The 25,958-nt window shown below is 31.0% G+C and overlaps 1 protein-coding gene across 1 annotated transcript; it reads left to right on the forward strand.

Moving 5' to 3' along the window:
- The first annotated feature begins 942 nt into the window (after positions 1-942).
- LOC124920820 (receptor-like serine/threonine-protein kinase NCRK) lies at positions 943-4,191 on the forward strand. The gene is made up of 9 exons (XM_047461387.1): positions 943-973; positions 1,081-1,173; positions 1,485-1,592; positions 2,010-2,282; positions 2,396-2,637; positions 2,730-3,026; positions 3,119-3,358; positions 3,445-3,672; positions 3,745-4,191. Exons 1-9 carry the CDS (start codon positions 943-945, stop codon positions 4,069-4,071), a joined length of 1,839 nt encoding a protein of 612 aa, XP_047317343.1. The 3' UTR covers positions 4,072-4,191.
- Positions 4,192-25,958: the final 21,767 nt, after the last annotated feature.

Here is a 25,958-nt window from a genome sequence, read left to right on the forward strand (position 1 = left end):
TTTCTCTTGTAGGTTATGCTTGGTGTAAAATAATAAGTCACATCCAATTCTGAGTGATACACATACTCTGAAAGCACATATCAATTACTTGTTTATTTGTAAGAGGTCCATTCTATGTTCTTTCTTTTTAATTTGAAATCAGAAAACATAAAAATCAAGTGGGATTAAAGGCATTAAGGGAGGAACACAATGAAAAATTAGGTACATTGCTAAGCATGGGAAGAACCAAAAATTTCCATTAACAACATTTTAAATGGATAGATATTAAGCTAGCTACCTGATGTTGACATTATAATATGGCCATTCTTGTCTTGTTTGGGTACCATGCATAATTTCAAGCTTTCTCAATTGCTTCTGGATATTCTTCTCTAGATTATTAATACTGATCATCAAGATGAGTAGGGTTTCTTGCAACTTATGTGCTGATTATTCTGGCCCTTTAGATTCATGATACCACTTCTCCTTTCTTTTTCATTTTGCAACCAGCTTCTTCTTTACAAGCATTGCTTAATGGCGTTTTTTTTGCTTTTGCAATGATTTTTTCCCCTTAGACAAGAGAATGCTTGAGTTAATTTATTATGAGCTAACAGATTAAAATGTAACATGAACTGATTTCTTTGCTTTTCAGTTCACTATTTGGACAAAGAGAGAATGAAGTTCCAGGCAGAAGTTACAATAACCTTTCTCATTTTCTCAATCTCAATCCAGCAAATCTTTGGTGGTTAGTATTAATTATTTTGGTCTATAAACTTCCGGTATTGTTATATCCATCAGTTCTAGATTTGATCAAATGAGGCTTCCATCTCATAGTTTATCACGTAATGGACATTGTTGTTGAACGGTTGATCTTGTCTGATAACATAAAGTTGTATGATTTTTAATTGCTATTGAGGTGTTCCACACTAAGCATACTTATTTATATATACAAGATGAAGCATTGATATGAATGTGGGATTCTACATGTTTGAGGGGGGTATAAGAGATACTACAGTACCATAACAAAGAATTTTACATGTCAAAAACTCCTCCTTTTGTATGTTTATTTGGGTTGCTTATTGAGCTTTTGGGTAAATGACGCAGACAAATGGATGTGCACATGCTCTTTTCCAAATGAAGACAATCATAACCTTGCCCATGTGAATAATTGCTCCACATCCTGCCATTGCAGTACTGGTATGGTTCTGACCACTCATAAAGTTTAGAAACTCTAGTCCTGTACTTTTTTTATATGGTGTCTTAACTCAAAAAGAAAAGAGCAAAATAATTTCCTAGAACTGACTGCAATTCTGATTGGAGCCAATATATTTGATATTTTTTTCTAGTATTTTCTAACATCATGACCCTATTGTGAACTGAGAAGTGGTATTTTGGGCATTGACAGCATTCCTGAGCACTTACAAATCAAGCTGTTAAGAGTGAAATAAAGGTTTAAATTATATAATACGCTTACTTTCTTAGTGAGTTAGCAATGTTTTAAACTGCAGATGAGGCATTGAATAGTAGATGGACATGCATATGTGATGCTGATAAATCTCCTGAAGTGGCTGGAAATCACACAACCAGCTGTTTTGCAGGCTGTGAGTGTGGAAGTGGTGCGTTTCTCAATAGCTTTGCTCTCAAACTTTATTTATATTTGTCATAGCTAAATTATATTATAGGGCTTCTTCCTTCACACTTTCGCCTCAATTAAGAAAAGAAGAGTTCACACAGGATGGGAATTTTTTAGTTGATCATAATATATCCCTTTCCTTTTTGTATCTGTTCTTTTCCTCTTTTTGTCTTCCCTTGTTTGTCAAAAAATATATTCCAAGTATTCTTTCTTCACAAAACTGATTATGATGCCTATATTTTCTAGTTCAAGAATCCAGTCTCAGAAATTCCCCTCAAGATTCATATATATAATTATATATATTAGCAATTTAGCATATTACTCCTCGGTTTGTATCTAAATTTGTTTGTAAGGTTCTGCTGCTTCAAAAGATTAATAGGGTGGCAGTGTTTCTTCACAGGATCTGATGAAACTAAGTCTTATAAGAAGCTGATGTCTGGAAAGACCGTGGTCATCATTTTTTTGTCAAGTGCTCTGCTCACAGTAGTTGTCTTCACTGCTTCTGTGTTATGCTGTGTCTACCGGAAAGCAATGTTCCACGTATCATTGCCTCCATTTGGCTCAGACAAGGAAACAAGTTGCAACAGCTCAACCAACCTAATAAGCCACGGTGCTTCATCTCTCCCTGAATTCAAAGTTCATATTGGACCGTCTCCGATTAAACACATTGCAGGTAGAATTTGGCTTACATGCCAATCATCATCTTTTTGACAATGACTGATAATCCAATATGGGTGAACTTGCTTTCATATTTTTTTATTATCACAAAAAAACTCATTTTTGCAGGTTATATTTGTGGATCTTCATGCTTCTTCCAAAGGAAAGAAGAAGCCGTTCATGGAGTAATTACACAGTTTTCTTACTCAGAATTGGAGAATGGAACAAACAAATTCTGCAAAACTAATTTGATAGGCATTGGAGGTAGCAGTCACGTTTACAGGGGTCATCTAAAAGATGGTCAAATTGTGGCAGTTAAGCGATTAAAAACTCATGAAAGACCTGAAACAATTGCTGTTTTTCTGACAGAGGTAGTTTTTTCTACTATTTTCTTCTAGACAACACACTTAGTAATAAGAAAAATGGTTACAAAGTTAATTTTTGTTGCGATTATTATGTGCAGATTGCGTTGATCTCTAGACTGAATCATTGTCATGTGGTGCCTTTGTTGGGCTACTGCTCAGAAAACAAGGGGAAATATGTAGAGAGGTTGCTTGTATACGAGTATCTTTCAAATGGCAATTTAAGAGATTGTTTGAATGGGTCTTTAGGAAAATGGCTAGACTGGAGAACCCGTGTTGCAATTGCACTTGGAGCTGCCAAAGGTTTGGAATATCTCCATGACGCAGCTGCTCCACATATTTTACACAGAGATGTAAAATCCACAAACATTCTCTTGGACCGGAACTGGAAAGCAAAGGTTCAAATGTTGTCACATTATGCATAGTGGATGAATTTTTTCAAAGAAAAAGAAAATCACATTATCTTACAGTCGATGAATTTGATTTGCAGATCACAGATCTTGGCATGGCCCAAGATTTGACAGATGGGCTCCCAAGCTGCTCTAGTTCTCCAGCAAGAATATTGCATGGGACATTTGGTTATTTTGCACCTGAATATGCTATAGTTGGAAAAGCTTCACGTAAATCAGATGTATTCAGTTTTGGAGTGGTGCTTCTGGAGCTGATAAGTGGTCGACAAGCCATTCATAAATCATCATCTACCAATGGAGATGAAAGCCTCGTCATATGGGTAAAGCTAGAAAAGAAATATGAGTTCTTTTGTTTTTGTTTTATTGGTTGGGTTGGGTCTGATAATATATATTACTACAAGTACAGGGTACCCCTCGTCTCCAAGACAGTAGTAGAGTAATATTGGAATTGGCTGACCCCCAACTGAAAAGAAAATATCCAGAAGAAGAAATGCAAGTGATGGCTTACTTGGCTAAAGAATGTTTGTTGATGGATCCCGATGATCGACCAACCATGAGTGAAGTTGTTCAAATACTTTCAACTATTGCACCTCAACATCCTACAAGGCTCAAAATTCCAGTCAATATTCTCCTAGTATGCCAATTCAATTGTCAACTCTTATTATATTCTAATGGATTATAACTAAGTAATGAATTATGCTTACAGAAATCAACCAAATGCATTGACATTGAAGTAAACAATGAAGATGAAGAAGAAGAAGAGGCTTCTGACAAAATAACCGAGTGTTGTGATTCAATCAAATGGGAAGATGAATCGAGAAGGCTTTTGAATCAATTGAATGAAAACCAGAATGTTACAAGTAGTAGTTCACAGGGAGGTGAAGAAGAGTATGTGATCTTCCCCATTTCGAAAAGTGTTAGTAAGAGGAGTTGGAACTCCCAAGAAGATGAGTCAGTAGTTGATTTAACTGAGCCCAGGTTTGAAACTTTCTGTGTTGAAAGCAGACCATCAGATCTACCTCAAATGGCTTAGTTATTTACAAGTAAGTGACCTAAATATTATTAATATTGTTGTTATTGTTAATACTATATTATGTTTTTAAACAACTTGAATTCTCTTATATAAATGAAAAGGAAAGTGGGTTATTATTCTCTTATTATTTTTTTTAAGAATAAATTTGTGAGCATAACAAAATATAACTCTCATATTTTTCTTGTATAAAAGAGACGCCTTGTTACTAGGGATTTTACAGAGCCGGGTCTGAGTTTTGGACTGCTAAAGCCCCGTTAGAAAAAAGATGGATAAAATTTTGTTACCCTAGATCTAGTTTAAAAAATTGATAAAATAAATTGTTTTTGGTTAGATTTGAACTTATAACCAAATAAAAAATACATATAGGCCAATATAAATGTCTACATTTTTTTAGGGTATGTTTGGATGGGTGAAATTGGAATTGGAATTGACATTGAAATTTTAATTTCAATTTCATGAGAATTGACATTGAATTACAATTCAATTCTTATGCTTGGGAAAATTATAGAATTGTAATTCAATTTCAATTCCTATGTTTGGGAAAATTATAGAATTATAATTCAATTCCAATTCTCTTGTTTGAAAGAAATTATTTTATGAACATAATTTTGACAAATAATTAAAAGTAACTTTATATCAATAATTTTAAACAAAAATTCTAACAAGAAAACAATTTATTCAAACAAATTTTCAGCAAGACAATTTTTTACTAAAAAATAGCATAACATCAAACAAGTAACATTTTATAATTTTGTATGCAATAAGTTTCAAGTATCTCCCTACTTATATATGAGATAAAAACAGTCTTAATAATAAAGGAAACACGTTAAAAGCCCAAAAAATAAGAAATTGGAAATCTCATAACTTGATGATCACTTCTTTATTTGTAAAAAAATCATTCCATACACGCCTCATACGCTCAGGGATTGTTAGAAATACTTTGTACATCCTCTCGTTTGTTGTGAGTACATCAACAACTTGTAAAAATTGTGTCTCCTCTAAGTCTAAATTTTTTGATAGTTCATCAAAAACTCGTTGAGCACTTGTCTTGTCAACATTGTATGCCTTACCAACCAAGTCAGCCATCTTGAATATTGCAGTGGCCATATCATTACGACGAGTTTTTTAGAAGGTCGTTCTACACTAGTTGATTCTTTATTTAATTTTGAATAATTCTCTATATCTTCAAACATAGCTCTTTACTAGAAAAATTAATAAATGTAATTAATGACACTAATTGAAACCAAATCTCTAAAGATTTCCACAATCCAAAAATTGAAATAAATTTATGATAACGCAAAATCGAATAGGGTTCGAGAAATTTGGGTATTTCACCATTTGTGCTTTGACTTCAAAAGTTGGAAAGTTGAAGGCCAATTTGGAAATATCCAAGCCACCATTGATAACAACTCTCGAAAGTAATTTACTGAAAACCTGATCTTTCGTTTCTCTGGTTCAAGAAAGTGATTCTTGACAGAAAACAACTGCACAAGCTCTCTGTGTGCCTGAATTCTTGTTCTCTATGCCTAAAAAATGAAAATTACAGTAGCATGATATCTATCATATCAGTAAAAAAAGAAAATAATTTTTACCTACTAAAACAACAAAATTGCTCTAGTTCTCCGAAGTGATTTTTTAAATGCAATTGCATAAGCTCTCTCTTTTCTAAATTTTCGTTCTCCCCAATTTGGCGTGCCAATTTTTTGTTTCAATTCCGTAAGCATAAAGAGATGAAACACTCTACTTAATAGATTCCTTTAACCAAAAGTAATCTTACCAAGATTCATCTTCTTTTTTAGAATCAATAAATTTATTAACTTTGGAAAGTAATAAATGCAATGACACAAAATTAATTCAACCAAATCTTCAGAGATTTCTCCAAAATAAAAATGAAATAAATTTATGATATTGCAAAACCGAATAGGGCTCGAAGAATTTGGGTATTTCACCATTTGTGCTTTCGATTCAAAATTTGAAAAGTTGAAGGCCAATTTGGATGTTTCACCATTAACAATAACTTTCTCGAAAGTAATTTGTTGAAAACCTGACATCTCGTTTCTATGAAGTGATTCTTGATAGCCTAAAAAATGAAAATTATAGCAGTATGAAGTGATTCTTGATAACTTAAAAAATGAAAATTACAGCAGTATGATATCTATCATATCAGTAAAAGAAGAAAATAATTTTTACCTACTAAAACAACAAAATTCATCTAGTTCTCTGAAGCGATTCTTGACAAGCAACTGCACACAAGCTCTCTTTATTCCTGAATTCTCGCTCTCTTCAATTTGGCGTGCCAATTTTTTGTTCTAATTCCGTAAGTATAGGGAGATGAAACCCTATACTTAATATAATATAATCAAAAGCAATCTTACTAGGATTAATCATCTTTTTCAATAAATTTATTCATTTTATTGGGAAAGTTAATACATGCAATTAATGACACTAATTGCAACCAAATCTCCGGATATTTCCCCAATCCAATGAATGAAATAAATTTATGATATCGCAAAACCGAATAGGGTTTGAGTAATTTAGGTATTTCACCATTTGTGCTTTGGCTTCAAAAGTTGGAAAGTTGAAGGCCAATTTGGAAGTATCCAAGCCACCATTGCTAGAAACTCTCGAAAAGTGATTTACTGAAAACTTGATCTTTCGTTTCTCTAGTTCTCTAAAGTGACTCTTGATAGACAACAACTGCACAAACTCTATATATGCCTGAATTCTTGTTCTCTCTGCCTGAAAAATGAAAATTACAATAGCATGATATCTGTCATATCAGTAAAAGAAGAAAATAAATTTTACCTACTAAAGCAGCAAAATTGCTCTGGTTCTCTGAAGTGATTTTTGAAAGGCAATTGTACAAGCTCTCTCTGTTCTAAATTTTCATTCTCCCCAATTTGGCGTGCCAATTTTTTGTTTCAATTCCGTAAAGATAGAGAGATGAAACCCTCTACTTAATAGATTCCCTTAACCAAAAGTAATCTTACCAAGATTCATCTTCTTTTTTAGAATCAATAATTTTTTTAACTTTACTATGAAAGTAATAAATGCAATTAATGACACTAAATTAATGCATCCAAATCCTCAGAGATTTCTACAATATAAAAATGAAATAAATTTATGATATCGCAAAACCGAATAGGGCTCGAAGAATTTGGGTATTTCATCATTTGTACTTTGGATTCAAAATTTGAAAAGTTGAAGGCCAATTTGGATGTTTCACCATTAACAACAACTCTCAAAAGTAATTTACTGAAAACCTGACCTTTTGTTTCTCTGAAGTGATTCTTAACTGCCTGAAAAATGAAAATTATAGCAGTATGATATCTATCTTATTAGTGAAAGAAGAAAATAAATTTTACCTGCTAAAAAAGCAAAATTCCTCTAGTTCTCTGAAGTGATTTTTGACAGGCATCTGCACTAGGGATGGCAATGGGGCAGTTCGGGGCGGGGAATGCAATTACCATCCCCGCCCCGTTTTAATTTCGGGGATTTTTTTAATACCATCCCCGCCCCGTTCGGTTTTTTTTCGGTTTCGGGGATCCCGCGGGGCACCGTTAATAATTTTTATTTTAAAAAATAAATAAATATTATACAATAAAATTATATAAACCAATTTTTTAATATAATATATTAAAATTTTATATTATTATAAAGAAATAATTTTAATACTCTTATAAAATATACTAAATAAATAAATATATTGGTGATTTAATATATTTAAGTATGTTTATGGTATTCGGGGCAGAATCGGGGTGAAAACGGGGTGAAATCGAGGCGGGTCGGGGTGGGGGACACAAATACCATCCCCGCCCCATCCTCGTTCGGTTTCGGGGAAAAACCGTCCCAAACGGGGCAATTTGGTTCGGTTTTCGCGGGGCGGTTTAAAATTGCCATCCTTAATCTGCACAAGCTCTCTCTATTCCTGAATTCTCGTTTTCCTCAATTTTGCATGCCAATTTTTTGTTCTAATTCCGTAAGTATAGGGAGATGAAACCCTCAACTTAATATACCATAATTAGAAGAAATCTTACAAGGATTCATCTTCTTTTTTAAGGTCTATAAATTTATTAACTTTATTGGGAAAGTTAATAAATGCAATTAATGACACTAATTGAAACCAAATCTCCGGAGATTTCCCCAATCCAAGGAATGAAATAAATTTATGATATCGCAAAACCGAATAGGGTTCGAGAAATTTGGGTATTTCACCATTTTTTCTTTGGCTTCAAAAGTTGGAAAGTTGAAGGCCAATTTTGAAGTATCCAAGCCATCATTAAAAGCAACTCTCGAAAGTTATTTACAGAAAATCTGACCTTTCGTTTCTCTGGTTCTCTAAAGTGATTTTTGACAGACAACTGTACAAGCTCTCTCTGTGCCTGAATTCTTGTTCTCTCTGTCTGAAAAATGAAAATTACAGTAACATGATATCTATCATATCAATAAAAGAAGAAAATAAATTTTATCTACTAAAGCAGCAAAATTGCTCTGATTCTCTGAAGTAATTTTTGAAAGGCAATTGCACAAACACTCATTGTTCTAAACTTTTGTTCTCCCCAATTTGGCGTGCCAATTTTTTATTTCAATTCCGTAAGGATGGAGAGATTAAACTCTTTACTTAATAGATTCCCATAATCAGAAGTAATCATACCAGGATTCATCTTCTTTTTTAGAGTCAATAAATTTATTAACTTTATCGGGAAAGTTAATAAATGTAATTAATGACACTAATTGAAACTGAATCTCTGTAGATTTCCCCAATCCAAAAAATGAAATAAATTTATGATATTGCAAAATCGAATAGGGTCGAGAAATTTGGGTATTTCATCATTTGTGCTTTGACTTCAAAACTTGGAAAATTGAAGGCCAATTTGGAAGTAGCCAAACCACCATTAAAAGCAACTCGCGAAAGTAATTTCCAAAACCTAACCTTTCATTTTATTGGTTCTCTAAAGTGATTCTTGATAGACAATTGCACAAGCTCTCTCTGTGCCTGAATTCTTGTTCTCTCTACTTGAAAAATAAAAATTACAGTAGTATGATATCTATCATATCAGAAAAAGAATAAAATAAATTTTACCTCCTAAAGCAACAAAATTCTTCTAGTTCTCTTAAGTGATTCTTGACAAACAACTGCACAAACTCTCTCTGTTCATATATTCACGTTCTCCCCAATTTGGCATGCCAATTTTTTGTTTCAATTCTGTAAGCATAGGGAGATGAAATCCTCTACTTAATAGATTCCCATAATTAGAAGTAATATTATTAGAATTCATTTTTTTTTTAGATTTAATAAATTTATTAATTTTATTTGAAAAGTAGTAAATACAATTAATGACACTAAATGCAACCAAATCTCCGGAGATTTCTCCAATATAAAAAATGAAATAAATTTATGATATTGCAAAACCAAATAGGGTTCGAAGAATTTGGGTATTTCACCATTTGTTCATTGACTTCAAAAGTTGGAAAGTTGAAGGCCAATTTGGATGTAAACAAGCCACCATTAACAACAAATCTCGAAAGTAATTTACTGAAAACCTGACCTTTCGTTTCTCTGAAGTGATTCTGGACAGTCTGAAAAATGAAAATTACAGCAGTATTATATCTATCAGATTAGTGAAAGAAGAAAATAAATTTTACCTCTTAAAAAAGAAAAACTCCTCTAGTTCTCTGAAGTGATTCTTGACAAGCAACTGCACAAGCTCTCTCTATTTCTGAATTCTCGTTCTCCTCAATTTGGCGTGCCAATTTTTTATTCTAATTCCATAAGTATAGGGAGATGAAACCCTCTACTTAATATACCATAATCAGAAGCAATCTTACTAAGATTTATCTTCTTTTTTAGAGTCAATAAATTTATTAACTTTATTGAAAAAGTTAATAAATGCAATTAATGACACTAATTGTAACCAAATCTGAGGAGATTTCCCTAATACAAGGAATACAATAAATTTATGATATCGCAAAATTGAATAGGGTTTGAAGAATTTGGGTATTTCACCATTTATGCTTTGGCTTCAAAAGTTGGAAAGTTGAAGTTCAATTTGGAAGTATCCAAGCCACCATTAAAAACAACTCTCGAAAGTAATTTTCTGAAAACCCGACCTTTCGTTTCTCTGGTCTCTAAAGTGATACTTGATAGATAATTGCACAAACTCTCTCTGTGGATGAATTCTTGTTCTCCTGAAAAATGAAAATTACAGTAGCATGATATCTATCATATTAGTAGAAGAAGATAATAAATTTTACCTACTAAAACAACAAATTTGCTCTGGTTCTCTGAAGTGATTTTTTAAAGGCAATTGCACAAGCTCTCTCTGTTTTAAATTTTCATTCTCCACAATTTGACGTGCCGATTTCTTTTTTAATTCCGTAAACATAGGGAGATGAACCCTCTACTTAATAGATTCCCATAATCAGAAGTAATCTTGTTAGGATTCATTTTTTTTAGATTTAATAAATTTATTAATTTTATTGGGAAAGTAATAAATACAATTAATGACACTAAATGCAACCAAATCTTTGGAGATTTCTCCAATATAAAAAATGAAATAAATTTATGATATCGCAAAACCGAATAGGATTCGAAGAATTTGGGTATTTCACTATTTGTTCATTGACTTAAAAAGTTGGAAAGTTGAAGGCCAATTTGGATGTAGACAAGCCACCATTAACAACAAATCTCGAAAGTAATTTGCTGAAAACCTGACAATTCGTTTCTCTGAAGTGATTCTTGACAGACTGAAAAATGAAAATTACAGCAGTATTATATCTATCATATTAGTGAAAGAAGAAAATAAATTTTATCTGCTAAAAAAGAAAAATTCCTCTAGTTCTCTGAAGTGATTTTTGACAAGCAACTGCATAAGCTCTCTCTATTCCTGAATTCTCGTTCTCCTCAATTTGGCGTGCCAATTTTTTATTCTAATTCCGTAAGTATAGAGAGATGAAACCCTCTACTTAATATACCATAATCAAAAGCAATCTTACTAAGATTCATCTTCTTTTTTAGAGTCAATAAATTTATTAACTTTATTGGAAAAGTTAGTAAATGCAATTAATGACACTAATTGCAACCAAATCTCCGGAGATTTCCCAATACAAGGAATACAATAAATTTATGATATCGCAAAACTGAATATGGTTCGAAGAATTTGGGTATTTCACCATTTGTGTTTTGGCTTCAAAAGTTGGAGGCCAATTTGGAAGTATCCAAGCCACCATTGAAAACAACTCTCGAAAGTAATTTTTTGAAAACCTGACCTTTCGTTTTTCTGGTCTCTAAAGTGATACTTGACAGACAATTGCACAAACTCTTCTTGTCTGAATTCTTGTTCTCTCTGCCTGGAAAATGAAAATTACAGTAGCATGATATCTATCATATTAATAGAAGAAGAAAATAAATTTTACCCACTAAAGTAGCAAATTTGTTCTGGTTCTCTAAAGTGATTTTTGAAAGGAAATTGCACAAGCTCTCTCTCTTTTAAATTTCCATTCTCCCCAATTTGACGTGCCGTTTTTTTAATTCCGTAAGCATAGGGAGATGAAACCCTCTGCTTAATAGATTCCCATAATCAGAAGTAATCTTATTAGGATTCATCTTTTTTTTAGATTTAATAAATTTATTAATTTTATTGGGAAAGTAATAAATACAATTAATGACACTAAATGTAGGGGTGTCAAAAATGAACTCGACCCGCCAACCCGACACGAGTTGACCCGAAGAATATTGGGTTAAGGTTGGGGGGGTTTTCGAGTTTGAATCATTTCGGGTCAGACCCAAAATATAACTTGAAAAAGAAAATTGGGTTGGGTTGGGTTCGGGTCAACCCGAGTTGACTTAAATTAAAAAATCAGGTCACTCATCAACCCGAACCCACCCACCCAACCCGACCCACCTAATATATTAATAAAAAAATAACTTGCCTACCTTACAAAAAAACCCTAACCCTAACGAGCCTAATCCATATCCTTAATTTCTATTCCTTTTCTTCCTTCCGTCTTTCTCACTATTCATTTTCTTCCATCTTTCTCACTTCTCTTCAATATACATTCCTTCTCTAATTTTCATCTTTTTTAATCTCTTGAACTCCGCTAGTATCCAGCAATAAAATGAGTTCACAAATTAATCTTGATCTTGAGGAGGATAGTGTGGAGGGTTCACCTATGACAAATTTAGATGCAAATAAAGAAACATGCATTAATTCCCAAGATCAAGCCTCCAAAACTGGTATTGGTAAACGAAAGAGACCATTAAAATCAAAGTGGTGACAGTATTTTGATATGCTTCCTAAAATAGAGGGAGAAGATTTGCGATGTAAATGTAAAGCATGTGGAATTACATACAAAGCTGATAGTAGCATGGGAATAGGTTTGTTGTTTTCAAGTTAGTTCAGGTTCGGGTTTGTTGTTTTCAAGTTGGTTCAGGTTCGGGTTGAAAATTTTGTTATAATGCACCTCCTTCAACCCGACTCGAACTCATCCGACCCACCTGAATTGACACCCCTAACTAAATGTAACCAAATCTCCGGAGATTTGTCCAATATAAAAAATGAAATAAATTTATAACATCATAAATCCGAATAGAGTTCGAAGAATTTAGGTATTTCACCATTTGTGCTTTGACTTCAAAAGTTAGAAAGTTGAAGGCCAATTTGGATGTAGCCAAGCCACCATTAACAACAACTCTCGAAAGTAATTTACTAAAAACCTGACCTTTCGTTTCTCTGTAGTGATTCTTGACAGCCTTGAAAATTAAAATTACAGTGATATGATATCTATTATGTCAGTGAAAGAAGATAAATAAATTTTACCTGTTAAAGTAACAAAATTCCTCTAGTTCTCTAAAGTGATTCTTGATAGGAATTTGAACTAGCTCTCTCATTTCCTAAATTCTCATTCTCCCCAATTCGGCGTGCCAATTTTTTTTTTCAATTCCGTAAGTATAGGGAGATGAATCCCTCTATTTAATAGATTCTCATAATTAGAAATAATCTTACCATGATTCATCTTCTTTTATAGAGTCGATAAATTTATTAACTTTACCGGAAAAATTAATAAATGCAATTAATGACACTAATTGCAACCAAATTTCCGGTGATTTATTCAATCCAAAAAATGAAATAAATTTATGATTTCGCAAAACCGAATAGGGTTCGAGGAATTTGGGTATTTCACCATTTGTGTTTTGACTTCAAAAGTTGGAAACGTAAAGGCTAATTTGAATGTAGCCAAACCACCATTATTAACAACTCTCGAAAGTAATTTACTGAAAACCCGAAATTTCGTTTATCTAGTTCTCTGAAGTAATTTTTTATAGACAATTGCACAAGCTTTTTCTATGCCTAAATTCTTATTCTCTCTGTCTGAAAAATGAAAATTACAGCAGTTATAAATCTATCATATTAGTTAATGAAGAAAATAAATTTTACATAAGAAAAAAATTTCTCTAGTTCTCTAATGTGATTCTTGATAGGCAATTTAATAAACTATCTCTTTTTTTGAATTCTCATTCTTCCCAATTTGGCGTGCCAATTTTTTATTCCAATTTCGTAAGTATATGGAGATGAAACTCTCTATTAAATAATTTCTCATAATTAGAAGTAATCTTACTAGGATTTATCTTCTTTTAAAGAGTTAATAAATTTATTAACTTTACCAGGAAAGTTAATAAATACAATTAATGACACTAATTGCAACCAAATCTCAGGAGATTCCTCAATCCCAAGAATGAAATAAATTTATGATATCGCAAAACCTAATAGGGTTTGAGGAATTTGTGTATTTCACCATTTTTGTTTTGTCTTCAAAAGTTGGAAAGATGAAGGCCAATTTGGAAGTAGCCAAGCCACCATTAAAACTAATCTCAAAAGTAATTTACTGAAAATTCGAACTTTCGTTTCTCTGGTTCTCTGAAGTGATTCTTGAAAAACAATTGCACAAGCTCTCTGTTAGTGCCTCAAAATGAAAATTACAGCAGTATGATATCTATTATATCAGTGAAAAAAGAAAATAAATTTTACATGCTAAAACAACAAAATTTCTCTAGTTCTCTGAAGTGATTCTTGACAGGAAACCGCAGAAGCTCTCTCTGTTCCTGAATTCTTGTTCTCCCCAATTTGGCGTACCAATTTTTTGTTCAAATTCCATAAGTATAGGGAGATGAAACCCTCTACTTAATAGATTCCCAAAATTATAAATAATTTTACCAAAATTCATCTTCTTTTTTAGAGTAATAAATTTTTTAAATTTACAGGGAAAGTTAATTAATGACATTAATTGCAACCAAATCTTCGCAGATTTCCTTATCCAAAGAATGAAATAAATTTATGATATTGCATAACCGAATAGGGTTCGAGAAATTTGGGTATTTCACCATTTGTGCTTTGACTTCAAAAGTTGGAAGTGTAAGGCCAATTTGGAAGTAACCAAGCGACCATTAACAACAACTCTCAAAAGTAATTTATTGAAAACCTTAAATTTCGTTTCTTTTGGAATTGGTATGTATACATAGAGACTGTGGGTGTGACTCGCCTTTGTGAGAACAAATAGTGAGAGAGTCAGATTGAGAGAGATTGAGAGTAAGAGAGAGATCGTTATGGGTGTGACTAACCTTTATGAGAACAAATAGTGAGAGAGTCAGATTGAGAGTGGGAGATAGATGTCCTAACAGAAACAGTTGTTGCAATTTTTACCCTTTGACCCTCTACCAACCCACAAGAAGCTATCATATCTAGAAAAAAATCAATCTATAAAAGTTGTCTAAGAAAACAAAGATAAAATTAACACAAACTTTGTCTTGCTCTTCATCAATGTATTTGTTTTTTTTCTTTTTGTTTTCGATAGTTAGGTCTTTATTTACGACTCTATTTTTTCTCTAACTTCATTTTTATTGTTAAGCTTAAAAGGCAATTTGTATTCATTTAAAACATGAACTTTTTAAAAATATCAAATATATTTTATCAAACAAATTTTAAAGAGAATATAAAAAATCATTCATATCCCTAGTTATCACAAAATCCTTGCAACCCAATAGGTAAAGAATCATCTTGAAACTTACATTTACTTCAACTTTTTATTATTATAATTAAAATTATTATAATTTACTTGAAGAATAAAAGGTCATATAAATTCATATATAAACTCATTTAATGAGTTTGGAACTCAACATTCCAATTTTGTAGCCATTAGAAAAACAAGATCACCCACTCCCTTATTGGAAGTAGATTTAAACAAAAAGTTAAAGATTACCATAAATATCTACTTATGGGAACAAAAATGAATATAGCAATTAATAAATAACAGAACAACCCAATTCAAATTGAATAAACTTATTTAATGATTTGATGGAAATAAAAAACAAGAAAATTCAAACTTAAATTTGGACAGCTATTTAGAAAAGTTTTCTATTTTAGTCAAATAGTCATATAACTGGCCTCTCCTAGCTCTTCCACCATCCAAATTTAAAAGGGTACACATTTTAGAATGAAGTTAGGTATTGAGCGAATTATTTGAATTATGGAAAGAATTTATTAAGGTAATTTTTATTATGTGTCTATTTTACTTTTGTTCTCGTACATTCTAAATAACCATAGTTGGGGTTTTCATCTTGAATGGACCATCGATCACTTATTTGATGTCCAAGTTTAAAGAAGCTCAGTTGTTTACACAATCCAGAGTTATGAATTATTTAAAAAGATAGGGTATTTTGTGAGGAGAGGGGAAAGAACTTTCCAAATTAACGCAACAATAAATTGCAATATCTAGGAACATTTAAGACACTTTGGGGAGCTTTGTTTTTTTCTTTCTAATAGTTAGAAATCAGTTACAATAACCAAATAACCATTAATGGAGATGAAAAGGCGTATAGAATGGAATGAATATAGTAGAGTTAAAAGTGGGAAGAGAATATGAATAAGGTGATATATGATTTATCATTGTGGCTACAATATTCAACAAATATAAGATATCCCTGATTACCCTTTATATACTACTCTTGGTAGGCATAACTATTACATAAAATGGCCCATGGTTTTAGGGAATTATAACTCAGGACACATTTTCCGAAGATAAGAGGTTTACGATATATATGTTAGATATCTTGTCTTGAAATAAATTACAGAAATATATATAAAATGATGTTACAAATAAATGAAATAAATAAAATATATGAAGAACAATATCACCGAATAAATTGTTGATTCGAGGTATGTGCTTAGCACATTTCCTTTAAAACAGTTCCATCGTCTCCCGTTTGTGCTAGAGTTTATCGCAGATGGCTGTCTCCCAGGGTACGACGAATCCTGTAGTGATTCTGCACTGAAATCACTACTCGTTGAACTTGATCAACATACCTGAACTATCACCGGGTTTCAACAGAAATATCGAAACAAAGAACTCAAAGAACACTCACAAAATAAGAAGAAGACTTTTGGAATTCTAGTGTGAGAAAAAATATAAGATAATAGAATATTTGAGATTAGAGATGAGGAGTTTTATATTGTTGAAAAGTTAAACTTTCATAAAAATAAAATCAACCATTAATCTTTGATCCAACGGCTCTTCATTGCCCTTTGTATTTTCTCTTCGATAGAAAATACACGTTACATGATTTTCTAAATTGCTAATAAATTGATAGCAATAATATCATGAAGGTTACAATGACAATTAACAAAATTAAACATATTTAATTTGATAATTGTTCTTCAAGCCATTAAATGTTAATTACATCATTAACAAATTAATTATAATAATTTAATTATTTGGATCAAATTTCACTTTAATTCACGTTTGAATTTCATGTGAATTTCGTTTGAATTTCATTTGATTTTATTTATCCAAATTCTCATTTCCATTCATTAATGGAATTTATGAATTAATTTAAAATTCCAACAATCCCCCACATTAATGGAAATTGAAAGATTAACCCGGTGAAAGGTTCAATAGTTGAATTCTACATAGGATAGGTAGGTGTAACCCTTTGAACTTTCCCTTGTGAAAGCATATAACTTTACTAGCCGATTAGTAGACTCGATGTTCTTGAAGTATTCTGCCTTTTGTGTAAATGATTACACATTTTTACATAGAATTGTCTCTGATACATGTCAAGCTCTCATGGTTGTGTCCGTTTTGGCCATGGAACACGCGCCTGGTTCTGTGAGAGTGTCTAAAATTGATTCGTGCAATTCTTTCAAAGCGGCCCCACTTTTCCCTCACATAGGTGATCTCTTTGTTCGCACAGAATCATTAAAATCGATATGCTTATCCTCGTCAAAATATATATTGTTTCATTATAGGATTAATCCTCAACAATAACTTTCCAAGTCAGTACAATTAGGTTATCCCATTGAACCTAGTTCTTGGGATCTCTAGTCTGCATAGGTTGGGTTTTCCTTCATACCAACTTAGTACACGAAACTATTTTAAGATTGTTAGAAATAATGTCTTGAAATAACATAAAATATATATAAAATGATGTTACAAATAAATTAAATAAATACAATTTTACATTCTAAATAACTTAGTACAATCTTAAAACAGTTTCGTGTACTAAGTTATTTAGCAGCTTTTGCCGTCGAAAATCTTTGTCTTTGATGTTTCAGAATCCGAGTCGCGATGTTACAAAGGAGATGATTGCTTATTTCGATAAGATAAAGTTGTTCATCTAAAGGAATAAAAGAATCTACAAATAAAGATAAGTCTTTATTTATACATATAATATTAATTATTATTAATATTATTTGTATGAAAGCTTACTTTTATAAGCTAATATATATTGATGAAGATATATATTCTAAAGAAAAATGATGTATATTCATTATTTAAACATTTTATACAAAATAAATTAGAAAACAATAATTTATTTTATTTTTACTTAAATGTTTGTTGGTTATTAAAATTATTAATAATAAAGAATAAAAATAAGAAAGTAACTAATATGTTAGATTTCAATTTTTAGAAAATTAATGGTGTTAAAATTAATTAAAATTGAAACATATGGTTTCAGTTTTAAAATAATTAATTATAATATATACCTTCTTTTTAATTAAGTAATATAATTAATAAGAATATGGTAGGATAATTTAATAAAAAAGAGATATGATATCTTTATTTATACATTGTTTTATATATTACATTTTATTCTGGTAATAAGTTATCGTTTTAAATGTATATATATTCATTTGTTGACAGAGTCTAGTTAAATATGATGTATAAGTTGTCTCTAAAAAGAAGACAAAAGGTCATAGAAGCGGTACAACAATGAAATGGCGCATTGGTGTAGTGGTTCAAAGTTCAGATGCAATGGTGCGTGACGGAAGGGAGGTCTTGTGGTCGAATTCAACTGATGAGATGATTTGATTTCTTTTTGTAGAAATCAGATTTACTAAAATGACTATGATCATTGATGTTAAAATCCATTCCAATTTCTTGTGTAGAAATTATGAGATGAATGAGATTGTCAATGATTTCTTTGTAGAAATCAGACTTGATAAAGTCATTGATGTTGAAACCATTTCAATTTCTTGTGTAGAAATTATGAGATGAATGGGTAGTCAATGATTTTTGGTAGAAATCAGACTTGTTAAAGTCATTGATGTTGAAATCATTCTAATTTCTTGTGTAGAAATTATGAGATGAATGAGTAGTCAATAATTTCTTGGTAGAAATCAGACCTGAGTCTTGATGTGGAAATCATTATAATTTTCTTGTGTAAAAATTATGAGATTAATGTGTTCATAATGATTTTTATAAAATATATATATATATATATATATATATATATAATATGATTTGTCTAAATGACATTAATCATGAAGGTTGAAATCATTATAATTTCTTATGTAGAAATTATGAAATGAATTGGGTATCCTAATGATTTCTTTTATAGAAATTATGTGATTCATAATGACAGAAAATGAAGGTCATATGTATAATGAGATTAAATAAGTTATTTGTTTTAAAAAGTTATTCTAATCATGCATTTAAAGAGACACGACTATGTTAGTCGAAATTGTCTCGGTGAGAACAATATACTCAGATTTATTTTGAGCATGCATAGTCGTTTCATGTCGATTATTGTTCAAAACATGACAATGTAAGTGCTTCGATTAAGATATAAAATATATTTGTAGTTATATTTAATTTGATTATGTGCTAATTGATTATTATTATAAATCATGTATATTTGCTAATAATATGATGATTCATGTTATTCATAATAACATTGATTATCTAGAAATTTATATATATATAAATTAAGATTTATTTTCTATCTATTTTTATTTTAATAGATAATTTTGAAATTTGTCACAAATTGTGTTCTTTGATTGACAAAGAATTGTTATAGAATGTTAAATGTCATCTGATTAATTAAGAAACGAATAATTGATGACATGAATAATTATTTTTATAATTAGTTAGTGTTATATTCGATTAAAGATAAATGATCAACATTCTAATTAAGTGTAATAATTAATATTCTAATTAATTATCATGTATTTTTTAAACGTATTTTTAATGATAAATGAAATTGTATATATATTTGTTTAATAATATATGACATATTATTTATTTGATTACGTTTCTATGTTATTGACTATATGTATTATAGTTGTTTTGTTGTGGTGACAAAAATTCATGAAGCAATAATATACAATATCATATATATGGATATATTAATTTTGGTTTAATATAATATATTTGATATACATTGTTCAACGCATCATTAAGACTTACTTAATTTGATAATTTTGAAATCAAATAATTACAAGGAAAGTCTTGTTTGATTTGAGAATAATGTGGCAAACGTGCCGATATTATGGGATACAAACGTGCAACCGAAAATAAATATTTGAGCGACTTCGGTCAAAGATGCTTGAAATATTATGATTTCTTTTGTAGAAATCATGTGATACGGTGAATATTTATTTGATTAAATATTCTAATTTCTTTTATAGAAATGAAATGTTAAAATAAATATTTTAATTTCTTATGTAGAGATTATGTGAAGAATGATTTATAAATGAATAAACATTCTAATGTCTTGTATAGAAATTATGTTTTATTCAATTAAATATTTATAATATAGTTATCTTATTCAATGTATGATAAGTATAACAAAAGAAATTTGTAAAAGAATTGTGTGACAATTTCTTGATTAGAAAATCATTGATTTAAATCATACAAATGTGTGTGTTTTAAAAAGAATACCAACACGAATGTGGGGGCAAATATTGTTATTGATTATAACACAAAAATAATTGTGTATATTATGATAAATGTAAAAATAATTTGTTGATAGAGAAATGTGTTCTCTATAAAAGATAAAGTTGCGCAACTTTATAAAAAGAAATAAAATAACAAGAAAATGTCTTGTTTATATTTGCTGAGTTGGTGTTCAAATCGATATTTTTAGATTTGAGAATTTTGAAATCAAGAAACGTGTCATATTTTGACATTATTTTCATAAACTTTGAAGAACCAATGTCTTCAAAAGGATTTTATGAAATAAATGAAAATGAAAGTTTATAAAGTTTTTGTTAGGATCTAGGTCGCGGCTGGAGGACCGGGGTTGGCCGGTTAGCGCGTCTCACTCAAAGGGTGGTGATTAATCCGGTTAGAGATTAACACCGGAGTTTCAATACTACACAAACTATCACAAACCCTTGAACTAGGTTCAAGCACGGAAGTGATTTGTTTTAGGTTGAAGTAGCACACTCACAAGATAGGCAGAACCGGTTTTGAATGGGACAGGTTTGGAAATTGCTGGGTCAGTTTTTTGGGACTTAGTGATTCGGTTGGAGCGGTATTAGTCGGTTAGTGAAGATCGGTTATAAAGTAAAGTAAGCAGAAAGTAAGTAGCAAGACAAATTTTTATGGATGTTCGGAGATAAAGCTCCTACGTCACCCCTTCCTCTCGAAACCGCGAGAAGGATATTCACTAAGGAATACAAACACAATCCGATCGAGACATACTTCCTGCTCGATAACACTCGTACAATTTTAACCGAAATTGTAGAATTATACTTCAACTAAGCGCTTAAGCTTTCTAGAGATAGAACACAAAATGTTGAAAGTTCAGAACATATAACTCTCAAAGATCTCTTATGTGTCCCGCATTTACTCCTCTTCAGCTCCTTCTTTTATAGATGAAATGTGCCAACGGTCACATTTCATTTTCTTGAATCTGATTGGTTGAGCAGAGGTTCAGTGATTCAGACTTGGCGGTCTAGTTTTCCAGTGTGTAGGTCAAACCGGCTAGATTTGTCTTTTACTCAATGTGGTAACTGTCGGTTAGACAGTTGTCTGTACTTGGAAGATTGCCTTTCTGATTTATCCTGAAGTGGAAAGATCTTGTAGAACGGTTTTCTATAGCCTACAGACTTTCCTCAGACTTGTATGAATATGGCAATGTTCAGTCTGTTCCTTTGGCATCATTCTCAACAAATACCCGAAGTATCTTTTTATGCTGGTCGGTCATGTATGTTAACCGGATGACTTCCGGTTTTTCTTTGGCTTCTAAATGACCGACTGTCTAGTGTTTCCGGCCTTCGGTTTTGACCGATCCTGTCTTTCTTGTTCGGTCATGTTTTTGGTCGGTTTGATGACTTGACCGGTGGAGTTTCTTAACCGGTTGAGTAATTTGACCGGTCCGGTTCTTTGTCTGTTCCTGCATAGGAAGTTTGTTTGTGTTAAGTTATATTAACCGGTCTAATTTTATCTAACAATTTCTCCCTTTTTGATTATTTTATTTAAAATTATCAAAATCATGTAAGAGTGCAAATGTAGGCCGGTTTTGTTTTTAAGAGTTTTCTTTGTCCGGATTTTTGGAAACTGTCTTGGGAGAATTTTTCGAAAAATTTTGGGAAATTTTGAGAACAATTTAACAAAAATTTATCTCTTTTATCTTATCAGTTTTGATATGACTTATAACAAATTTTATAATAATGATATGAAAATTTGATCATACTTTTATTAAAAAGTGGATGTGACAATTATATATATCATGAAGACAATGAAAATTATTTCATTACGTGTCTTTTGTACGATATTTTTATCGTTGAAAATTACGATAAAAATGATTAAATCCGTAAAGGATATGAATTGCACTAAACGAAATATCATGTTGTTATCAAATGATATATTGATATTATTAAATGAAAGACTTTACGTCTTAAAGTGAATATGTTTACACTTAAAAGTGGAATCTACGTATGGAAATCTTCTAAGAAACTTATGATGGATAGATTAAACGTTATAATCTATATTTTTAACTTATGTCGAAAAATAAAATATTTTTATGTAAAATATATAATTGTTTACACGAAGACAGAATAGTTCAAAGACATTTTGTCTACTAGTTAGCCAAGTAAACAATATTTTCATAAAAAAATTAAATGATAAGCCTGTACGAATGACTATGCTTCTTATTAGAAGATGTTCCAAGGTTAACTAAGAATGTACCAACATAAATTTCTAATTATTGTGATAGTAACTGGAAATTGGACAAGCTTAGAGTCAGTGACAAGTCTAGACATACACGTCTTAGACATAATGTCATTAGACTATACTCTATAATGGAGTTATCAAATTTGACTATGTAAGTCAAAGATAACATTGTGGATCCACTAATCAGATTATTGAATAGAGAGATAGTTTGAAGTCTTTTGAGACATTAGCCTACTATAAGTTGGTATGAAGGAAAACCCAACATATGCAGACTGGAGATCCCAAGAACTAGGTTCAATGGGACAACCTAATTGTACTAACTTGGAAATTTATTGTTGAGGATTAATCCTATAATGAAACAATATATATTTTGACGAGGATAAGCATATCGCTTTTAATGATTCTTTGTTAACAAAGAGATCACCTATGTGATGGAGAAGTGGGGCCGCTTTGAAGGAATTGCACGGCTCAATTCTAGACCCTCTCACAGAACCAGGCGCGTGTTCCATGGCCAAAACGGACACAACCATGAGAGCTTGACATGTATCAGGGATAATTCTATGTGAAAGTGTGTAATCGTTTACACAAAAGGTAGAATAGTTCAAGGATATCGAGTCTACTAATCAACTAGTAAAGTTATATGCTTTCACAAGGGAAGGTTCAAAGGGTTACACCTACCTATCCTATGTAGAATTCAACTGTTGAACTTTTCACCGGGTTAATCTTTCAATTTCCATTAATGTGGGGGATTGTTGAAATTTTTAAACTAATTCTATAAATTCCATTAATGAATGGAAATTAGAATGTGGGTAATAAAATCAAATCAAATTCACATGAAATTCAAACGTGAATTAAAGAGTGAAATTTGATCCAAATGTATAATTTAAATCAATTAATTTAAATTAATTGATCTAAAATGCCTTGATGACCAATTAACAAAATGTTGTTAATTTGTAATGTAAATTACATGAGTTTGTTATTATTATTATTTGTTATGATAATTAATATTATTATTAACAAATTGGAAAACCATGTAACGTTAGTATTGAATTGTAAATGCCTTAATTGTTTTGGCAAACAATGACTCTATAATGAAGAGAAAAACGTTAAGGTAATGAAGAGGCAAACAATGTCAATTGTTGGATCAAATTATGATTTTATTTAATGGTTCAACTTTTCAACAATATAAGACCTCTCATCTCTAATCAAAAACTCACTTCATCATTTCATTCTTTCTCACTCTAGAATTCCAAAAGCCCTCTTCTTATTTTTTGAGTGTTCTTAGAGTTCTTCGCTCGATATTTTCCGTCAAAACTCGGTGATAGTTCAGGTACGCTGATCAAGTTCGACGAGTAGTGATTTCAGTGCAGAATCACTACTGGATTCGTTGTACCCTAGGAGACAACCATCTACGATAAGCTCCAGGGAGACGATGGAACTGTCTTAAGGGAAATGCGTCTAACACATGCCTCGAATCAACATTTTATCTGGTGATTTCGTTCTTGTAATATTGTATTTATTTAATTTATTTGTAACATCATTTTATATATATTTTATGTTATTTCAAGACATTATTTCTAACAATCTTAAGAATGGAAATCAGTTACAATAACCAAATAACCATTAATGGAGATGAAAATGCATATAGAATGGAATGAAAATAGTAGAGTTAAAAGTGGGAAGAGTATATGAATAAGGTGATATATGATTTGTCATTGTGGCTACAATATTCAACAAACATAAGATATCCCTGATTACCCTTTATATATTACTCTTGGTAGGCATAACTATTACATAAAATGGCCCATGGTTTTAGAGAATAATAACTCAGGACACTTTTCCCGAAGATAAGAGGTTTACGATATATATACATCTACATAGCAGAATATTATGCACACATGGACACTTTATGCGTATGTCTCACTAAGTTTTTTTTTCATACATAAGTTCATTTAGTAAATGCTCATCACACATCACCATAAGAAAATGGATGACACCGAGGATTCACAGAGGTCAAATTGAACTAACAGGTAAATGTTCCATGTTTATCAAGTGCTAGATAGATTGGCAAAAGAAGTATTGAAAATCATAAATCATCCACATCATCTCATCATACAAAGGGGAAAATATGGTTAAACTGAACTTTTTTTAGTTCTTAATAGTAACACAATAAAGAAAACAAAAAGTTGAACACAAAGACTACTTTTGATAAAGAAACCATTTTCAGTAGTGAGAGTTACCAAAATATAAAACCAAGCCATAAATCTATCTGAAAATTGACTAGTAAATAAAAGGTATGAACCTAAATCGTACATTTTTTTCATGTAATCTTCATACTGGATGGCAAATGTGTCTAACATTGAAGCTTCCCCCATTGTTTCCTTTTTCTGATAGTACATCAAGATCTATCTGAGCGTCTAAATGTTTTCAATTGTAGGCTCAACAAGACAGGGTGTGTCCTTAGCAAAGAAAAGGTGGGAGATGATGTTGGCCCTCCTCTTATTCATTTAAACTTATTCATACAAAATAAGGTAAAAATGTATAAATGTGCACAGATTAGAGTTACATAGTTCTATTCCAAAAAATCTCACTATTTTTTTGGTTTGACACATGTAATAAGCTCTACAGTTTTTCCGTTTATTTCTTGAGATTAATTTTTTTATCTTTTCAGGAGTAAACTAGCACAACATTACATATCAGTCATGAAAGATCTAAGTATTTTAAATGAAATAATTAACCATTATCTATTTAAACAATATTGTTACTCACGAATATGAATATATATATATATATATATATATATATATATATATATATATATATATATATACTTTTAAATGGTCCAGTACGAATACTCCAACCATTATTGGACTCTCAAAACGTACATACATAGATTTGCTTAGCCAACAATTGCAATTGTTGAAAACCAAACACTATTATTCATGCATAAGTAAAAAAGGCTTCACAATAGAAAAAATAGAATTAATATAAATATATATTGTAAAAAATATTTAATTTCCTAATTGATTTTGCCACTTTTATGATCATATAAACAAGCGCAGTAGAAGATATGATCGAAAACTCCCAAAGGCTGCACATGTGAAACATCTTGTTTTCTCCTTATTTCACATTTACCCTCAATTGTTGTTATAGGCAGACTCACTATTTCTTCACTGTAGCATAATTATCAAAGAATGGTCAAAAACACATACAAGATAATAAAAAGGAAAATATCCATATTTACAATTATATTTTTTTTAATAAAATAAATAATCACAAGACATTAAAATTACCTCGAATATTAGATCGATATGCTTTATCAGTAGAAGTGTCCTCTATCTGAAAGATCCTCGAATTTTAACCATAAGGTATTTATGATCCACTTTTCTAGTAGTCTTTCTAACTACGATTTCCAGTAGTTGACCAATGACATA

Source organism: Impatiens glandulifera, chromosome 1, assembly GCF_907164915.1.
Source record: "Impatiens glandulifera chromosome 1, dImpGla2.1, whole genome shotgun sequence".
Taxonomy (NCBI): domain Eukaryota; kingdom Viridiplantae; phylum Streptophyta; class Magnoliopsida; order Ericales; family Balsaminaceae; genus Impatiens; species Impatiens glandulifera.